Here is a 22,168-nt window from a genome sequence, read left to right on the forward strand (position 1 = left end):
ATAATATTATTACTATATATAAAAATCTTTTTAATTTTTCAAAATCGTTGCTTGTTGACAGATTCATACCTACAATCTATAAATTGTCATCACAGTAAACAATTGTTTGATTTTTTGCTTAATTTTAGTTATCTTGGAATAAAACTGAATAACCTTAGTAAAAGTCTGGAACTTTATAGTGCAAACAGGCCTGTGTTCTTTTGGGATAATAACTGAATGCGATGCTCAAGGTCCGGGCTAAATTAGGGTTTAATGAGCATTTCTATCCTCCGTCTCAGTTGACAGTATAGTGGATATGAAACTCATAGGCCGTCAGTTTCAATCTATCAATACACTTCTTTAGGCATGAGGATTTTGAGAGGTTAAAAAAGACTGTCCTAACCAGGTCCATATTTAATGTTTAAATCAATTTTGAGACCACAGGAAATGAAACATTGCTTAGAGGTGCACGTGGTTTTAGATCGAAAGTTTCCACATTAAAATCTCAAAGAGATAAATGCCGTGACGTTAATCCATTTTATGCTACCTCACTGAATAATGAGAGTTCAAAAATAATCTCGTATTTTGGAGGTATTTTTCGTAACAGACTGATCAACTGGAGAACTATTGAAAACTGAGCAGCACGTGGCAGTTGTTTCGCTGTAGTTCAGGACTCCTGTAGCATGCATTCACGATCCTACTGGAAACTGGGCAAAAGACCTTCAGGGCTTATCGTAAGCATATCACCTTTAGGTTCGTAAGTCGGCGTCCAATGATCCACGACTTCACTCAGTTAACGATATAGTGTAACTATCATCAGTTGTTATCAGTGATACCTATCTCACTCATAGAATAGTTTGACTCCATTAGTCACGACTTCTCACCGTGACTAAGAATTTATGTGTAAACTAGTCAGTAATGAAAACAACTAGGGGTAGCGTCATGGATGCATACTGCGAAAGGATTGTAAGCTAGAAAGGGAATGATTTTCTAACTAAACGATTCGTCTTATTTGTTATTCTCAGTCACTTTTAATATTTAGGTGTTCATTGAATGTAATCAACGTCATCGTAACACTCGGTATTTTGTTTAAATACTGATAAATTCACATTCCACGGAAGAGCAACTTATCATGAGTGTCTATAGAAAAGCTACCTAATATGAACACATGCACGGACTCTACGTCATCACACCCCGTTGGCGTAACGGTGATGGTAGTTTCCAGTATTTCAGAGAATAAACACTAAGGAGACAATGCAATCCTGAAGACTTCTGAAATGTCACGGCGTTAGCAAGAGTGTTTTGAAATCATGACGCATTTCATTTAATGCATATAAGTTGAGTTGAGAGGAATTCTTTGTAAATGTAAGATCAGCGTTATCGTATGCTAATATCTATTATTTTGACAAGAGAACTAAAATGGCAGTAAACCAATGTAATATTTAGTCCGTATGATTGGTGAAACATTTCGGGAGTTCAGGCTTTACTTGACATCTATTTCTAAATTCTTAACATACAACAAAACACTCATTCCCACTAAACACATTTATTCGGAATGCATTTAAATATGGAAAGTTCTCTCATTATTTGTGTGACAATTATTTGTTCTTCTCCAAAAGGTCTTCATTCGCAATGCAAGAATAAGGTGGTAATGTCACATTTAGTTTAGGACCAGCCAAGAGTCGTAAAATTGTATAATTACGCTCTCTGGTCTTCGTTTATTATTCAGTTAAATTAACAATTTTCCCAGGTAAATTTTCTTAAAATTTAATTTTAATCTAGTTCTAATCGAATGCTACCAGCTATTTGGAGTCGCTGAATAACACTGGTATCAAATTGTTTATTTAAATTTGAATGTTTAAAAGTCAGTAACAACCATTAGCAAAGTGTTCTATGAACTGAGAACTGTGATATATGCTTAAAAATCGACTCACGAAAATACGTCAGGAGATTCTGACCAAATTTTAGGGGGGGGGGGCTGCATTCATCACTTGATTGCGTGGATGTCGTGTATACTTATTGCTAAGAAATGGCAAACTAGTGATTTCACTTTGTGACGAAAAATACCTTCAGACCGAATTAATTTTCAAATACTACGCAACTGTGTAGTAGCATTTTTGTAACTGCAGCAAATGAAATTATTTTGGAGAAGGAAACAACCTAGATACCATCTTGAGTACTTAAAGGCTTTTTTGTCGATAAGACTTATAATACAAGTGATTGGTATCACTGTAAAACGTGAAAATTTACCGGGTAAATTTGGATTCTTTACACTTCTGACTGGTATGCAAAGTATTTAATGATGTATAAAAATATTTTTATGAAAACCACTTGAAAATTATTGCAAAAATCAATACAGTAAATTACTACGGGAAGAAATATCAATGTCATTTGGTGAATAGTTTCTTAGTATAGAGCTGATTAATAAAAAAAGCGAATATCCTATTTCATATTTTGAGAATAACATTTATTTCAGGGATAATTTATTTGTAAATTTTGTGTCTAGCTTGGGACATTAAATTGTTTTTGAAATTTCTAATTTTTGCTATAGTTTATTAACGACATGATCAGTCCATTAATATGTTGTACGTAGAAATATAAATAAGCACAGTCAACTGTCAATAACTACTCTTATACAACAGCACTTTTTTATATCTCAAAAATCAACAAAACACAAATACAAATGATGAGTAGACTTCAGAAATATATTACTAGTATGGAAGTTTATTAAGAGATTGTAATTTTGATTGTTGTTTAGTGCGAACGCTTTTTCATTCAATAGGGTTGATAATAATGACTTGATTCAATACTATAAATTTTGTTGAGGATAAAAATTTCTCAGCACCAATTGTACAATACTACGATATGTATTTGAATCGTAATTTTTCAGAGTATATTTTAAAAGTGTTACTAACAGTCAGTATCAGGTACCCGTATTCAATGATGCTAATTGTCCATCCGTTCAGCTGCTACAACTAATTGTCATCATAACTTAAGGTGCTTGAACTTCAGTATATTTGTCGCTTTTTTTTCAAAGGATAGATAATAAAGAAAAAAAACCAAGAACTAAAGTATTTACGATTAGATTTTTCAGTATTTTGTATTACAATAATTTGTAACCCTTTTTATAGCAACTCGCGAAAATGTACAATTAACATTCATAATCATTCAGCTTAAACAAATTTAGAGTAGGTTGATTTAGTGGGATACTTCAGCAGTTTGAAAATAGGTGTCACAAATTTATGAGTTGGTCGCTAATTTCAGTCGGTAGGTTATTAGTTGTTTCGTTTCAAAAAATATCACTTGTAAAACTTATAGTAGTCAGGTTACACTAATTAACGTTTATTTGAGTAATATAGTATATAAAATGAATAGGAACTTCGATAATGATATTTTACTGGCAATATTGTAATTTAATCGATGTCTAGTTGATTTCAAAATAATCATATTTGAATTCATTTACGAAATTTTAAGAGCTATCAACAAAGCTTGAATGATTAGTTACACAAAAATAAGTAACGCCGTGCATAAATGGAATCCGAATGTGAATTACATTTGTAAAGATGTTAACAGTTATTAAAAAAAGACAAAATGGTTCCAATGTTTTGCCCAGTTTCGAAAAAACTGTCAAGAAAGAATGGTATAATATAAACTATTAACATGCGAAGTCCTTTGCATTGTCATATACTAACAAGAGACAATTAACACTTTATTCCTAATACCGTTTAATTAATATAAACTTAATCTTGCGCCAATTGCTTAAAAAGTAAGTTCCACATCAAATTAGTCAGCTTATTATCTAATTTCACACAAATGTGAGTGAGGTGTAAAAACACAATTTTAATCAGTATGCTAGTGATACATATATACTTCTAATATTAGAATAATTTTCCCTAAAAAGAAAGTTAAGAGTCCTCACAGACATTCTGTTTTATATTATCTTTGAATGAAGTCATTAACGGTGTGTTGATTATTAACGTACAATAATCAGAATGTATAATCTGTAAGCTACATTTCCAAATAATTTTTGGATTTCTTTGACAGTTTACTGAATGTAATACCTCTACTTGTTCATTTTATGTCATCTTAGTTATAGGTTTATAACTAGTAGGTTTGTGTTGTTACAGTAGTTTCCCGTTTTCAAACTTCGTCACACAAATAGGTTTTTATGTGTGTATGTTTTCTTTATACAAAATAATTATGTTGTGAATATGGATTTTCTTTTCAGACTAATTAACGACAAGACAAAATCAATGATAAATCGTTGTTTTCCATAAAAGAGTAGTCATTTTAACAGTTGATAGAAAGAAGAAAAAAGACATATACTCTGTAAATACTTCAGGGATAGAAAACTAGCATACTATGAAGAACAATTGATAAATAAATGAAAATAAGACCAAATTATTCCAAATCACTGATTCTATTAAATAGTACAGATCAATAGACTACTGTTAACACTTAACGTTAATCATGATTTAAGGTTATTATATGTTTTTTTTAGAATTTAAATCGAAGATAGTCTTGTAATTATTCATATTTTTGGACAAGATTCAAAGAATGAAAAAGGAAAATAATAAGGAAATAGGGACAGTGGATTATTTCTAATAGATTATAACTTCCTAACTAATGATTTGACCAAAGCGAATATGTATTATCATGTAAATAAAAGTCATTTGAAGTTGTTAATTTGGTACATATAGTTGGGAGCCTTCTATAAGTCTTCAGAATTCAGGAAAATACATATATAAAATAGACCGGACCATGAGAATATTATTGAGTGCGGAAAATGATGAACTTAAGATACTAAAAAAAAATCATATTACCTTTAATTACTACTATTCAATAACTAGCTATTTTTATCTTTATAGTATAATAGCCATAAAGAGTCCCCATTGAAACGCATATCTCTGTTAAATCCTTTAACCTTAAACATTTTATTGATATTGGAATATATTACTTACTTGCGTTACCACTCATGGAGGAGCATAAGCCTCCCAACTGGATTCTCCAACCTACACGGTCCTTGGCTCTCCGTTCCAGTTGTTTGCAAATGCTAATCATCCTTTTGATGTCTCCCTCCAATTATGGAGCAATGTGTTCTTCGGTCTATTTCTTTCCCTTTAGGCTTGAAAATTCCAAGTTAGGGCCAGCCTCATGATGTAGTTTAGTGATTTCGACAATACATCTCCTATTTATCTCCAGCATCTTTCCCTAATTTCCTCTTCATTTGGAAGCTGATTTGTCAGTCAGTCAGCTACAACGTAGGACAAGGCACATTTATGCATCTGTCCAAGTTGTTGCTGATAGTATCCGGTCGACGGACACTAAGTATCTTAAGTAGATATTTGTTTATAAATATTCGTACTTTTTTATGATGGTTACGGTAGTTCTACAAGTTTCAACTCCGTACAATAGAACTGTCTTGAAGTTCGTATTGAAGATTCTGACTTTGATAATGATTAATAGTTTTTTAGTTCCGTATGTTCTTTAATTGTAGGAATGCTATTCTTGCTTTGTGTATGGTAAGGCCTATTACTTCTGAAGTCGCCTCGACATTGGTTAGCAGTTTTTTGGCTAGGTTGTTTTCTACCGGATGGGGTTAGCAACCCCACCTAGGAAGATCTGAACTGATTCGAATACCGGATAGATGTTTTTTGCTTTTCATTGATAGACTGAATTGGATTCTTATTGTTTTTAAGAGCTCAGTTGAACGAGGTAGAATAAATCTTAATTGTACTTCAATTGATCTAGTAAATTTTAAAGAATAGATGGATAGTGTCTGGCGATGGAACTATTGATGAACTTTATGTCCTATTTCGGGACTTATCAGATGGATCTGCTTCCATACTATTATTAGTGTTTATGCCGAAATAGGAACCTAGCATATTTTGTTTCGAATGCCAACGCATCATTCATCGAGTTACTGAGTCCAGTTAGCCACTAGTTTGTCCAGTGACTGTGATATTATCATTCACAAGAGTGAAAAACAGACAATATCAATGCGATCCACATACTATTCACAAATATTATCAAAGCCTGACCAAAATCCAATCCTCACTGCCAACAAGGGCATGATTCAAACGTTTACGAATAATAAGATATGGTGAATTGTTTCAGCAAATTATATCGGTAGGTTTTTTATCACAAACTAAATTCGACTAAGGAATTGTTGAAAATCGCGGAGGTAGTGAACGAATAGTTCGTCGTAGTTTAGTAGTGTGTATGCACATGACTCTATACTTAAGATGGACTTTCAAATTATTTTGCGATATGTACAATATATTGCTGTGCTTTAAATTAAAGAATGATTATTGTAACGGAATTCTTCGTAATTAATAATTATTTAGATGGTAAGTAACATGTGTGTCTTATTTATTCGTTTTTATCTATATTTGATCATCTAAAATTCCGTTCCTGATCATTGTTTGGAACTATTAATTTCCTGATTTTCATATTGTAATATATACCTTATCAAAGAGTAATTTAAATTTGTATTGATTACCTGATGAAATAAAAATCATTTAGATTCTTTACAATATGATTAATTAATGTTTCTTCTATGGTGTAACCGCATAGATACCAGTGAATCTAGTTGGATATAACAATACATCTATTTGAAATTACATACTTGATAGAGAATAAATGAAGACAGGGTAAATTAGATGTTTTTACATAATATTAGATATACTGGTTTTTTATTTAACCTGAATTTATATTCACATACTTTCAAAGGATGTAATTCTTTTTAGTGAGGAATTGTATTGCCTTATTATTGATATTAGGTCTGCAATTAGTCGATCTCTATTGGGATAGGTGCACCATAAGCGGATTGACTCTATACTACTTATTAGTTATAACTTTTTAGCAAATATGGATTGTGACTAGAAGTGGTATCCAAGACGCGCGTTTCGTCCTGTTTCTGACCATTCATCTGAATATTCTTCATTCCATTTTAGATGTCTACGCAGGGACTTGAATTCAATACCTGTCATTCCAAACATCAACGTATACGTAAAAACATTGAGTTCAAATCAATACTAACTTTTTCAACCTTTATGAAATTATGTGTAAGGACTTGTACTTCCCCGTTATTGATAATAAAGTTCGAAATTGGTCAGGGATTTATGTTTGGCGAGACAGGTAGTTTATTCAACTTTTGATGGGAACATCAACAACGAGATGAAATTACATTCAGATGACAGGTTTGAAATAGGACTAAATGCTTATCATTGATTCTTCTTCCAGTCACAATCTAAATATTAATCCTATTTCAGTTAACAACTAATACTTCATATTTACTAAACATTTCTCGAAATACTACTGATATTATCAGTACAACTTCGGAGATACACTTTCAATCAAAAGATTAATTAGGGCTCTCAGAAATTCTTTTGTCAATAATGTGCTAAACATATATATATATATATATATATATATATATATATATATATATATATAAGCTGACCAGTTAAAAGAATTAATTTTGATTATGTAGACTGTTTTGACCAATTATTATATATTCTATGTATGTTTGCTCCCATAGAAATGTATGTATTCTTATAGTATTAATACATACATACACAATTAGAAGTAATAATTGATTAACTTTATTATTTGAATTCTCAAATCAATTAATTAGCCAGGTAATTTAATGAATTGTATACATAATATGAATACTTATTTCACTGGAGAAGATTGGTATGCATTCAATTTAGACTATTATTATGATATATAATGAACTGTGATGATTATATTGACTTCAATTAGTATTCTTTATGTATATGAAAGGTACTTAATAATTTATTTACTGACTTAATATATTCACATGTATTCAAATGAATGTACGATTACATAGATGATATTGATGGATTTTATTGAACAATACAAACTATTTTGTATCAATTGTAGTGAGATATCCATTTATATTATATATCATTATTATTAATATTATAGCTTTATATATACCGTAATATGTTTAAAAACATAGAACATTTAAAACAAGAACATAATCAAGAAAATCAATCTGATGAAAATTATAAATTATATCCAGATAAATTTGAAACATTATACTTAATAGATTCTACCAAAGAATTACTTCATCCATTATCTAAAAGTATATCTGGATCTAGTTTATCAACATCTACTGTTGACATCAATCGAGTAAATAATAATAATATATCAACAATAGATATTCATCCACAATCTTCAATACATAATTTTCTACCCTCTAGTCAAAATTCTAATAATTCTCTCTCCTCATGTGAATATGCTGTGCGAACAAATAGTTTAACAGGAAATATATCAACCAATCCGCAAACTGTATCATTTCAGTTATCTAGCAATATAGACAATTCATCCAATATACTAATTAATAATGAAAATATAGACGCTAATGAAAATTTATTAACCAATCAACAATCAACATCATCCCCATCAAATTATATGAAAATTCAAAATTATTTATTGAAAACACTTGATAGTCCACATGATTTAAGTTATACTAATTCTTCTGCATTTATTTCACAATCATCACAAATAAAGTTAACTAATAATTGTAATTTATCTGATCAACTAGGTATAACAACATATATTGATGATAATGGTCAAAATTATATTATAACAACATCATATAGTAATCAATCCAAATTAAAACAAAAACAACAACATATTCAAGATCCACGGATTGAATTAAATTTTCTATGTAATCAGATCAATAATAATGCTATGATATCATCTTCATTCAATGATTATAACAATAATATTAATAATAGTAATAGAACAACAGAAACTCAACTTCCATCATTAACAAATTGTATATCGGAATCGTTTTTATCAACAGATCTTATGACAAGTTCATCTATTGATTCTACTGTAGCAGCTGCATCAAACGTAATGAGTTATATTTATCAAAATGGTTCATTAAATTATGGTAATACAGAACAATTAAAAAATTTAAATTGTTTAAATATACGTACATTAAATCATTGGAATTCACTTGAATTTAATTTAAATGGAAGTATAGATCAATTGACAAATTATACTAATTCACAATTATATGAACCTAATACCACTAATACTACTACAATAACTACTACTAGTAATAATAATGATACTAATAATGTAACTAACAATACCAGTAATAGTGATACTAATAATAATGATAATAACCATAATGTATTAAGAATAGATGATACAAATAATTTATTGAAACTTCATCAATCTGGTCAACAGCAACAATATCCCCTACAACAATTACAAAGTGTAAATAATTCCATTATTTCGCATTCAAATACTGTACAATCGAATAATTTAAAGAATCATAATGGTTTAGTTACTCCATTCATTCTTGAAGATGTTAAACCAAGATTTCAAGAAAGTAACACAATTAAACACAATCATAATACTAGTCCTGCAATAAATACTACACATCATTCTACAACCGATATTATTATGGTTGGATTTAATAACAGTACATCTGTAAATCATCAATCAAGTCATGTAAATGATGTAAATTTAAAAAATACCGTAGATAATTTAAACACGAATAACAGCAACATTAGTACTGCTAGTAATAATAATAATAATCAACCAAGAACTTCATTTACAGAAAATTCAAATTACAGGTCAACTCAATTACAAAATTGTTATAATTATGTTCAGTCCGAAGTGAATTATAAACCTGATCTGAAAATTCAAACATCAAGTATGTATTGGTTAATTATTATAGACTAATATTTTTAAATACCAGACTTGATATAAATTGTTTTTTACTACTATTACTGTTTATGCGAGTAATAATTTACTTGAAGAGGTTTCGTGGAGACAGATACTTTTTGTAGGTTATATTCATCACGAATCGTTCTTAGTTGGGGTATCATTGAAAATCAGGGAGGGCTGAGCAGCTCCTTCTTCCAAGTATGTGTTCCCACAATTCAGACATTTCGAAAGTGAAACAGTTATCACTGATGGTATTCGAAGAGTGTCACCTTATATCTTAAATTGATTGAAATCGAAATAGTACGGCTAGACGCCAACCCATTGATTCTTATTGTTATGTGTTCGACGCGAGACCTGGAGTTTCTGACTTCGACCCTTGAAGGGGCTGTAGGTCCACGCTCCTGACAAGTCCCATACTAAAATGAAATACCTAGGTCTTCTCTTTGGTTACACAATTGAAGTAAATTATAATCACTCACACTGAATTAATAACAATTAAAGACAGCCAGGCTTGGGATTAGAAGCTTTAAGTTGTCAACCCAATATATGATTCATATGTCCTTGAAAATCGATATCTGATTACAGTTTTAATATCTAACTACATGGTGTGATATGTAGAATAACTGTTTTAGAATATAAATCGTATTGCTAGCATTAATACATTTTTTTATCAAGTTGAATAGATTAAAGCAATCTAGAAAGACCCTTTGTGAACAAACATGATTGAAAGAATTTACAGTCATCTGCAAACTTATATGAAACTTTCAAATCAATGCTAGTTTACTATGATTGGTAAAATTATCTATCCTCTGTACTGTTAATGTCTATTTTAAACGATTTCATGTTCTATTGAATTGCTCTTTCACGTGACTAGATGACAATGATTATAAGAAGCCACTGAACAACTTTAAATGGTCTTTCTATGTGCCCAGTATTTATTCAAAACTATTTGTGATGGTTTCTTTATCACTGTGATGTTGAAGCGAATAGATAGCTATAACTTCAATGATGTCTACTCAATGTGTTAAATATGTTGGTTCATTTTCATTTATCCACTTAAATACTAGATACATTATCTTCCTCAACTTTGGTTAAGTCCGGATAAGTAAATACTCGTTCCTCAATTACTTTTAAACGTGACATTAATTGTAGTAAAATTATAACTCATCCTATCATTCAATGAATATTACATTCATTCTTTATTTCTTCATACAGAAAAATGAAGTCAACATCTTCTATATGGACACTTCACGAACTTCAACTCATAAAAATTCTTTGTGATTCTATTAATTTGATTAAAATCGTGATGTTATCTAAGTTAGATCACCACTGAGAATCTGTTAAGACTTTGAATAAGTTTGTTTTCGTGCATCTACCTTGATTTTGACCGGCTACTTGATTTACGATATGTTTTTTCTGGAATAGAACTGATGAAAACTGGAGGCAGGCTTCAAAAAAATGAATATCAGTTGTAAACAAGTAGAAAAGACAGTCCAGGACAGAGTAGGTTGGTGATTCCAAGTTGGTGGCCTATGCTCCATGATGGGTAACAGACGTAATGTGTGCTGTAATATTCTTGATAATAAATGGTTTTAAGATCGATTCCTGGAGTACTAGTGATCCGTAGTGATTCACTGAGTCCAACCATGTCAGAATGGAGGAAATTGTCTGGCAATTGCACTGAATAATTGTTTCATTGCAAAGTGAATCGATTGAACTTAGAATTTTCGAGCATTGAGTTTTGACTCAGTTGTGATAATTACTCTGGATGTAGATGAATTAATAGTTTGAATTAAAAAGTAAAGTTTTTATTTTAGCTTTATTAGTTATATCAATACGGAATTTGCCGAATTAACAGTCAGAAGAACTTGAATCATACGAAATACAGCAGAATAGTGAATCTATTATCTGTAATCATGGAATGTATAACCCCTGATGTTACATGTCTCAATAGCTTCAACTACAAAATTCCTAGTTGAAATTTCAAGGTCTTATCAACTTTTCTCCTTTGGGTTTGAGACCATAATAATATCAATCACCAACTAAGTAACTTTCTAATATTACATTCGGTCTCTCTCTCTGACTCTGAGAATGTAGTTCAGTATTTTGTCTATGACATGGAAATAGTACACGAAATAGTCGAATAATTTAAACTTTGAACATTAAACAAAAGTTCTAAACTTAGTTCCTAATAATTAAGAAATGGTCATTTCCAAATGTCATTACAGCTGAACAGGTGAAAAAAAGTATAAGGACCCTTTTCTTTACCATATTACAGACAAAGTTGAATTTCGTATTTTGTTAGTCAGCTATAAATTTTAAAGTGCAACGCCATTCTTGTTGAAATTTACAAGAGGTCCATCAATGTTTTAAGTAATTAATGCAATATAATTATCTTCAATGAATAGACTAAACTATTGACAAGGTTATTAATCATAGTTTTTCTCAAGTGTTTTTCTAAAGTGAACATTCGTTATTAAGTTCAAACTAAGTTTAAAGGTTAATTACCGTAAGTCGATAATTAATTAACAGGAGATAAGTGCACAACGGTGAAATGATAATATTCTCTATTATTTTGGTTATTTGATATAGTATAAATTGATGCGATATTACTAATTTGATTGAAATCTTCATTGAGAGTTTGAGCCTTATGGAAGTTTGGCCCCCAAATTTCCTGGTACGCATACAACCACTACTAGGGAAGTCGTACTCACTGCCTTCTCGCGGGTGGGGGTGTTGGTAACGGAATTGAGAGGACTAAAAGAGAATGTCCGGCGCCTTAATCGGGCTGGTGGACGCGGATTATCCACCTAGGGGAGTTGCAGAACCTTGATTCCAAACCAATGGTGCACATGGTGTCAAGGATCCCGAAGGAACAAGTGGTGTATGAACCGATCGTTGGTCACCGGCTACTATGGGACTACATCTCCTGACGTAGACTCCACTGCCTTGTGGATTAAACATTTAGGTTAAAAACTCCGGGTGTGGCCCCCTAAGAAAGCCACCTGCTTCGGTTTCAGCACTCGTGTAGTATCCCAACCCTCACACAAATCGAGTGATTTATGTGGTGCATATCCATTTGATGCCTCCTTGTACCAATGTTTATGTGTTTGAGCAATTATAAATAAATAAGGAGACGAGTATTCCGCGGAGAAATTTGTTCTGTCCTGCTTCGCGGTTGTGAAAATAAAGAACATTCATAGATCATTAATATTTGATCACAGCTGCCTTGAAGGTATTCTTCACGTATGCTGGAACAACTGAGTAAGTAATGCTGTAGTTAGATTCTGAGTACTAGATAACGATGAAAAACCGGTTGATAAGGTAGTAGATTTTCATTTACTGAAGTGGGTGGGAAGTGTATAACTTATGCCCATCTCCCGCCTATCCGGATGAACGATGTCCGCTGGTACAAGAAGGTAGGATGACCAAACCAAGAAGTTGTTAGCTCATGGGGTCACTGGCTGCTGAACTGAGCCATGTATATAGAATCATGTTGTCTGTAGGTAATAGTTTTTGTTGTTACTGATACTGTTACTACTTATACTGGTTTGAGATAATTGATAATCTCATCTCGTCGAACTGGCGCATTGTGATGACTTAGACCGATGCGTATATATATACATATATATATATATATATATATATATATATATATATATATATATATATATATATATATATATATCAGGTTCTACAATGCTTATAAATAACTGACCTGAGTGAAATTTATCTAGTTATATTTCAACAAAAAGATGATGGTTCGTGCAGACTAGTTCAGTTTGAAGTTAATTTTCATCACGAACTGACCAGATGGATGGATAACTACTGAGCAACAAGGGGCATGATGAAACAAAATTAACAAAATGATAACTAGGTGAGTCAAAATAGCATTAGTGGCATTGATGGGGAAGGAGACTAAACATTAACATTCGGTTATTATACGATGCGTCAGCAATGCTGTGAAGGCACTTATGGTTAAAAACCTGCAGTCCATACATGCCTTCTACTTTCACAGACCATGTTTCACAGCCAAAGAGTAATACAGAGTGGATTGTTGTGTAGTGTACTTGCCTCCTGGTTGATAGAAAAACATCTCACCTACTACACAAGTGATGTAGGTTTGTAAAAGCCAACAGAGCTTTCTGAATCCGTGGGGAGAATCCATGAGATGCCAACCCGCTATAGTTGATGAGACTGAGGTAAGAGGCTATGTGGTCGACCTACTCAACTACTTCACTACCTATTATCAATGTGGTTAATAATGAAGACTAGTCCTGAAGCAACACTTTACACTTAGAGGGAGAGAAACCTATAGCAAACATGCTTTCTCAATCGTTTCGTGATGCTGAGCAAATACTGTTTGATCGCTTCATATCAGACCTGATTTCACGCCAACAATCAAAGTTAGTCACTGCAACTTTGGGAATTCTTCTTGATAATGACCCTCAATCAGCACACGGGTAATATAAAGATGTGGGTGAAAAATGGATGATCATTGGTAATGATGATAATTTTTGGTAATTTATGAAATATATGTTTCTGAAAACCACTAAACAACCTTCAGTTTCATCATAATGATGAAACTTAGTGATAAAATGAGAAAAGATGTAGTTTGTGTTTCTATTGAAGTAGATTGTTAGAGGCCACCTAGATTAGTGTAAAAATGTTCATTGTTCCATAATATCTTACTCATTCACTCAGATGAAAAATATGAATATTAATTTGAACCAATCAGTGCTCTTATTTTATAAGTTTAGTATAATCATACTAAATGAATATATAACAGAATATATTGACAACCACAAAATTGTCCTGTAAATTATCAAGGCGACCTCTGTTATCATTATCGCAGGCATTTCAACAAAGGTACAAAGGTATTTAGTAAAGAACTTTATGAAATATACAACATATAATGTTTTAAATTCACTTGTTGTTGACTTGTATCTTCCCATTGTTGTTCAGGATTGCAATTGATCAGTCTCTTGTTGGCATATGTGCATACTGTGTGGATTGCATCGGTATTGCCTTAGGTCACAAGCTTTATAAGCCAAGATGGATAGTGGCTAGCAGTGGAATCCAGGAATCGAGTTTCGTCCTATTTGGGACTCATCATCTGGATGTACCTGCACCCCAGAGTTGATGTTTACTCTGGGACTCGAACCCAGTATCTTTCGCGTCCTGGATTCCACTGCTAGGCACTACCCATCTTTGCTTATAATGTTTTGTCTTGATTTGAAAATTGTTGTATTGGTTTGGCTAGAATCATAGGATTAAATCAAGTGAAGCTTAGAAAGTTATTTAATTCTTCAAACTCCATGTGCTGTAAAGAACCAGGATGTTTAGTTGGTAGGCATTTGGTCGGCAAATGTTCTAAGCAATCTTGTAACCATAAGTCAGTTTACAACGTAGGCAGAAATACGTCAAAGCCCAATAAAGTAATCTAAAATCACTTAAATTTAAACTGAAATTGTGACTCAACCTAGTTGAGCGGGTCTTAAAATAGACCAGTGTGATTTGGAACGGGGTTTACCCTAAATTATCACTCTAGTCGTTAAATAGTTTTGGATTTGATAAATTGCTATGAGTAATTTCAACTCAAGGTTCATCGTGAATAAATAAGTGATTGTGAATATCGTTCATAAAAATAAAACAAGTTGCACATTATTTACCAACCAAATCATGTGGTACACGTTTAAAGTAGTTCAGTTTTATGGTTTAAAGTACAACCAGAATACATTTCTGCACTCACAAGATAGATTATAAGAACTGTACTTTAAGTACTTTCGGATTATGTTTAACTATGGAACCGAGAACCAACATTCCATCCGATTTCGGGTCAGTCAACTGCTTTTATCTATATTCCACTGTTGATGTTCATGCTGAAATTTGAACGAATTGTCAATTGCTTCAACCCTCCCCTTCAATAAGTTATACGCTAAGATTTTAAGTTCATTTAACCATTAACTAGTCCAACGGGTATGATGTTTATTATCCGGGGTTGAATTTTCATCACTCTCCTTTGGAGTGTATATATACATTTAGCGTATGCTTTGATTTGGTAATATTCATATGTCACCATTTAGTTGAATTGGGGAAGTTACTTATACTGGAAGTTAGGTATTTCTACTTTCGACTTTTATTACTAGGTTTCTGAACTTCATTTTAAATTTATTCTGATGTTACGAGTATATGAAGATTTTTGTGAAAAAAAGCTTGCCAGCTGACTCAATAAATAGTTTAAAATTGTCAGAGACTATAGCAAATATTAACTACTCATTGGGAAGAATACGAATGGTTACATATTCTACATAAGAGAAGTGAATTTTTAGTGTTATTAAGGTTACTTTTAATTTGTAAATACGAACTGCCACATTCGTATCAGAAGATGCTAAACGTTATCTTTCATATCTAATTATAACTCACATATAATTAGTAGAGTCTGATAAATAAAAAATTATCTCATAAGTTTAGTGTATACTACTTATGCTAGCAGATATAAATAATATGTACCAGCAATCGAGACTAGAATGCTTGCTAGCAGAATTTTGAATTGTAGAAAACAAGAAAGGAAACACAAGGCAGTTGGAATAACAACATAATTGGGAGAATCATGAATTATGTAAAGGATAACTGATAGATGTGCAAATAATGTATTTAATGTATAGTTTTCATAAGCAACTAAAGCACTGTGTAATTTTGCACTAAACAATAAATTGGTTTACCCCACTTCGTCATTGTTCATTACATAAGATTTAGCTTACTTCTGTTTTTGTGAGAAATAGGTTTATATTCATCTAGCTTCATCATTGTTTTTAGTTAATTGTTCAGTTGGTTAAAAGATATCTATATGAAGTTAACTGGATCTAAAACAAATACGAATAACAAAAAATTAATGTATTCTATGTCTTTTATAATTTGATTACGAAACTTGTGTTGTAAAATTATTAGGTCATATTGGTAGAATATACTGTGTGTATTCGTCGATTTAAGTTGAAGAATATATATGGTGAATTGTAATAAGAAAACTAGATATTATGTAGATATAATATAAAAATGTTACATCGGATAGTAGTAATAATAATATAAAAAAATTAAAAATGTAATAATTAATATTTTGGTTGCAAGGAGTAGAATGAGAGATAACAGAGATTATAAAAATGAGGTTGAGTCATGGAGCTAATAGTATAAAGCTTAAGTAAAATAATCTACCCAAGAGTTAGTTGGATTTGGAATGTCTAGGTTGAAATGAAGTAGCTAAATGAACTTTATGAGAATTCATCCAGAGAACAGACGTAATCATATGACCTTTAGTAAATTATTTGAAATATGTCATAGATTTTATAATACTCGACTTCTCATGACGCGTATCCATTACTAGTCAAATGAAGTAAGATGGTGTTAATTAGTTGTACACAATTATGTCAACAGAATAAGTCTTGATTAGCATTTCCTGGGAAAAGCTTCGGGATAGGTGGATAACCAAGAATCCCCATATATATACATATAAAATCAGGCATTTCGAAGTCGGTATTTTAATTGTTAAGATTAAATTATATGGTGGTAGAGCTATCTTAAAGACTGGTTACACTTACAAAAAGTTAACAATTAAATACACTTCGATGCTTGAAAGGTCTAGACCCGATTCCATAGGTGAACAATGATATAATTATGGAAATACTTTAGAGTTGGTGCTTCTAGCTTTCTTTCAACTAGTAGTAATAATACCCTGAAATACACTTACACATTCGTTTTATACAATTTGGTCTAGGGAATAATATATTTCCCATATAAATGATACGGAACTTGTTACTCTAGTAAGTTGTATTTGATGACATACCACCATATCAGAACTGAAACAGATATCAGCAGAAGTATTGAATAATCGTCGTGTTATATTTCTACAATACTCTTTTTATTTCAATAGTTAATAGTGACCAGTTTTATTTGATAGGATGATTTGATTATAATTACCTTAATAGCTGGAATTTTTTCATTTTATTTATTTATGTTTCATTACAATTTAGAGGAAAACACCTAACTTTGTAAATAATTTAGTAAACACCATTGGTGATATCCTTTATTTAAACAACAGTTCTGAATAATATTTATTGACTTAAAGGAAGTAAAAACTTGGTTAGTTGGTGAAACTATAGATAAATAAATAAATTGTTTATATGAGAAAGGGGGGTTTTGTGGAGATTGTAATAGTTTAATAGTTAGATTTATATACTTAAAAGGAAAAAAACAGATAGCAGCTATAATCTATTTTATTTTATTAGTCCTGTTAATAAGCGATTCCGTTGATCATGAAAACATGTAAATACTTTTAAATACCTGATTGTTGAGGCTTGTATTATAATACAATTCAAAAGTACATATATATTTGGATAGGAAGAAAATGAAACATGACTGGTTGAATCAATTGGAGCATTTGATATCTACAACGGGAAAATATAAACTCTTACAAATAACTTCCAACATTTTGAGTAAATTAGTGGATATTTGGATTGATTGCATCAATGGTTATATTTTCAGTAGTAAGATTTGTGGATAAATTGATTCTTAAATGAACAGTAATTTGACTGAAGGTTTAAATTAATCTTTCTATAACATCATGAGCTCTCAGTATGGAAGAGCGTCACCCCCGGAAGAAACAGCTGTCCAGTACGTTTTGACTCTCGGTATTTTTTAGTTGTTATTTATCCACCACAGAATTTATCTTCAATTTAATGGAACTAATGCCATACTGTTTTGCTGCTTATTAAGAACTTTTAAGATGGTGAAATGTAATCCAAATGAGTAATATCTAGAAAAGAATAGATGATTTTGAAAAGTTAGATTAGTTTCACTGACCATTCAGGTTGTATATATTAAATAAAGGACAATTTGTAGTTTATTATTGAGAACGCGTTGATATATATATATATATATATATATATATATATATATATACTCTGGTGAAATGATAACAGTCATTCTAAATTTTTTATTCATTGACTTTGTATACAAGTCTTTTGATGAGTGTATTCTTCTGGTGTAAATTACAGCAATGGAATTCCATCGTTTAGACTGCGAATAATGATGAGGTTTTAGATATTAAGGTCAGATTTACCGTTTGTGTAATAAAATTTATCAGTTGATGAATTAGTGAATATGCGTCTGCGTAGAATGTTACTTATGTTGGATATCGTCTACCTAGTTATCCAATGTTCTTTAAAGTGAGAGCGTATCAAAGCAGGTTTTGTGACTATCAGATTAATACATGTTCAACTATAAAGGTGAATTTGTTTATCTGAGTCATAAATGGAAATGAAATCATCACAGTTGTGTTCTTCATGTACTCTGCTAACACATAAGGCAATATTAGCTGGTACATTACGTCAAAAGTTTGTGAACTCTTTCGTTTGTTTTTTATGGAAACTGCACGGTTTGGGAAAATTTTTACCGGGCAGATTTGTCTTTTTTAAAACACGATTCGAAATCAGCTGAAAAATTACTGCGAGTCAGGAAACACTGAATATCTGTCTCATCCCACTTTGGTTGTCCTTTAGTGGGTGTCCCATTATAAAATATTGAACCAAAACCAGGACTTTTACGTCTTGGGATAAGCACGACGCTTTTCACTTGCTGAACTAGTATCTGCGTGATGAAGACCCTGAACTAGTATTTAATAATCTACATTTCCAAACTCCTGTTAATCTGGATATTGCCTAGGCATTCGCAATGTACGGTTCATAAGAATTTAACTATCTAGGCTGGTAAAAGAACAAAAGTTTAAAGTGAGTTAGGAAATATAATATTTAAATATGTTGACTAAAGGTACTTTTTGTCACAAAATGAAGTCATTTACATTTTACTATGAAAAAGTGGGTAAAACAATAAAAATCGAAGATGTATATACATTTCAGTCAGTATTGTAAATTCACAACACGTCTAAATTATATAGTTGTGCTTTCTAGAACAACATAGGTCGATAAACTATTTATTTATATTAAGTTTAATAACTGAATTTGAAAGCCAAACACAAGTTAAATTTATATTTAAATAAATATAACCAAAATCTGTGTCTGCTTAGTACTTCTTGTTTTTCTTTGGAGTTGTGATGGTAGAACGATGGAGTGATGCTTTATGAATCAATTTCCTATTCTCACAACAATTTCGGCTTTCACTTTAATCAATATCACAACCATTATAGTATGGAAGTATTCAATAACTGATAAAGTTGATTTATTGCTAGTGTTTTGATGAAAAACACTGAACATCAGTTTTATTCGGTTAAATACAATTATATTTTCATGTATTTTTATTTTTTCTATCGAAATATTTTTTATTTATTTTCTAAGGTATGCAACATGTGCAAGGACATCCATATCATCCAACTCTCATGAATGGTTCATTAGTTTCATCACATATGAATAATGAAGCATTAAGTTTACAAAAAGCTTTGTCTAATATGCATGCAAGACATGATATAATTTCACATTCTATTCAAGAAATGGAAGAAATTAATACAAAAGTATTAGCACATCGTATAAGTTCAGAATTAAAACGTTATAGTATACCACAAGCTGTTTTCGCCCAACGCATTTTATGCAGAAGTCAAGGCACATTATCTGATCTATTAAGAAATCCTAAACCTTGGAGTAAATTAAAATCTGGTCGTGAAACGTTTCGGAGAATGTGGAAATGGTTACATGAACCAGAATTTCAACGAATGTCCGCTTTACGTTTAGCTGGTAAGTACTAAATTATTATCTTCATATTAATAGGTTTTTAAAAAATTATATTACTCATTTACTTCTTGTTAATCAACTATTTCAAGCTTTAACGCGAACTCAAGCAAACACTTAGGGATTTATTTGAAGGTATTATATTGAATTATACTCATTTATTTTGATGAACGGCTTATTGAGTAAGAATACTGTGAAGATTAATTATAAATTAAATGTTGTTTTTTGTAAGTAGATGATTTTATTTCATTAATTATTATTCGAACGTCAGAGTAGGGGACTGTTACAATAGTCTATAGAACTGTCAAAACTGTAGTTCAAATATTCACGCTTTGATTAGGAAACTGACATCAGCCATCCCTCTTTGTATATAAATCGTCACCATAAACAGATTGATTGTTTTGGTAGTATCATTCATATTTTAAGTAAACACTGATAATATCGTTCAGAACAACAATGAAAGCTTTTAAACTAAATTAATCAGCTCAAAGAATTTTGTACTACAAAATACATTGATCTGAGCGAGTGATTTTCACTATCACTGATTGGTCTTGGCTAGAAACTATTGACTTCAAATTAGATTACCAATTTAAAAAACTCAATACATTAGCTTTCTCTGCTTAGCTTTTATCGCTGATCATTCCCGTTTGTAAGAATGAACATAATCATTTGTATGTCAGTAGTCAGAAAGGAAATCATTCAAACAACATAGGTTTTTGCATCATATTATTGCCGCCTATTTTGTATTCAACAGAAACATGGGAATGGCCAAGTCTAGAATATCATACAAGCCTAATGGCTATTTGTAGTTATATACACTAAGTCTTTATTTTCTGCTATTTTGAAAAATGAACAGATGGTTACTTAAGTTACATTTTGAACACATTACTTAGCCTGAAGATGTTATGTGGTTAATTAATCAATCACTTTGGAATAATGAGAACCGTAAACCTTAACTACATCGACTAGGTAATAAGTGTCTGCAAGCTACCATTGGAAATGATCACGTAAAATAAAATAAGTCAATAGTATTGTTTATTCTAGCTTCCATCCATGAGTGCCTTATGACATGACTCTGTTTTCATCCTAATTCTCAGTAGCTGATATCCTTCCAAGAGATCCGCCAACAAAATTACAGTGCAGAGATGATGTTTCCTATTTAAGTGATGGCACTAATGAAAGGTAGGGCCCCCAAATACCCTGATACGACCAAGGATTGGGAAATTCTGTTCTCAAAGTGCTCTTGTGTAATCACGCGTTTATAGCTGCTGTCGAAGAAGTCCTACTCATTGCCTTCTCATGGAGATACTGTTTACAGAAGTGAGAGGATGAAAAGTGGGAGTCATGCACTTTAATCTGGGTGTTAGATTTGAGGGGCTCACCCGGTGGAGTTGGAAAACCCTGGTTCCAAACCACTTGTGAACGTGATCTCCGAGATCCTGAGGGATCGAATGGCATATGAACCTATATCTGGTCACCGGCTATCATAGGATTACCTCTCCTGATGTTACTCAATTCTCCTGTAGATAAGGCTTCAGTCAAACGTTCGGGGAGTGACCGTCTAAGAAAGCCACCTGGTTCCGTCTGGCTGTTCTATCCATATCGCAGCTGCATACAAATTTTTTGGTGACTACAATTGAAGGAAATTATCACTATTTCTCTTCCTCGCAAACTAAGTTCAAAACGATTTAAGGCTATTTAAACATGCCCGGTAATCTCGAAACATCTATAATAAGTTA

General features: G+C 31.6%; 1 protein-coding gene across 1 annotated transcript in view; it reads left to right on the forward strand.

The window, feature by feature from the left end:
• Positions 1-7,950: 7,950 nt before the first annotated feature.
• Smp_196950 (putative one cut domain family member) overlaps positions 7,951-22,168 on the forward strand; it is a gene marked incomplete at both ends in the record, with an annotated part of 41,943 nt that continues 27,725 nt past the window's right edge. Inside the window, 4 exons of the mRNA XM_018793616.1 lie at positions 7,951-8,680; positions 8,819-8,908; positions 9,167-9,682; positions 20,043-20,435. Of these exons, the coding sequence (XP_018648110.1) occupies positions 7,951-8,680; positions 8,819-8,908; positions 9,167-9,682; positions 20,043-20,435 (1,729 nt within the window). The remainder of the gene's footprint in view (positions 8,681-8,818; positions 8,909-9,166; positions 9,683-20,042; positions 20,436-22,168) is intronic.

The sequence above is a fragment of the Schistosoma mansoni genome, chromosome 1, assembly GCF_000237925.1.
Source record: "Schistosoma mansoni strain Puerto Rico chromosome 1, complete genome".
Classification (NCBI taxonomy): domain Eukaryota; kingdom Metazoa; phylum Platyhelminthes; class Trematoda; order Strigeidida; family Schistosomatidae; genus Schistosoma; species Schistosoma mansoni.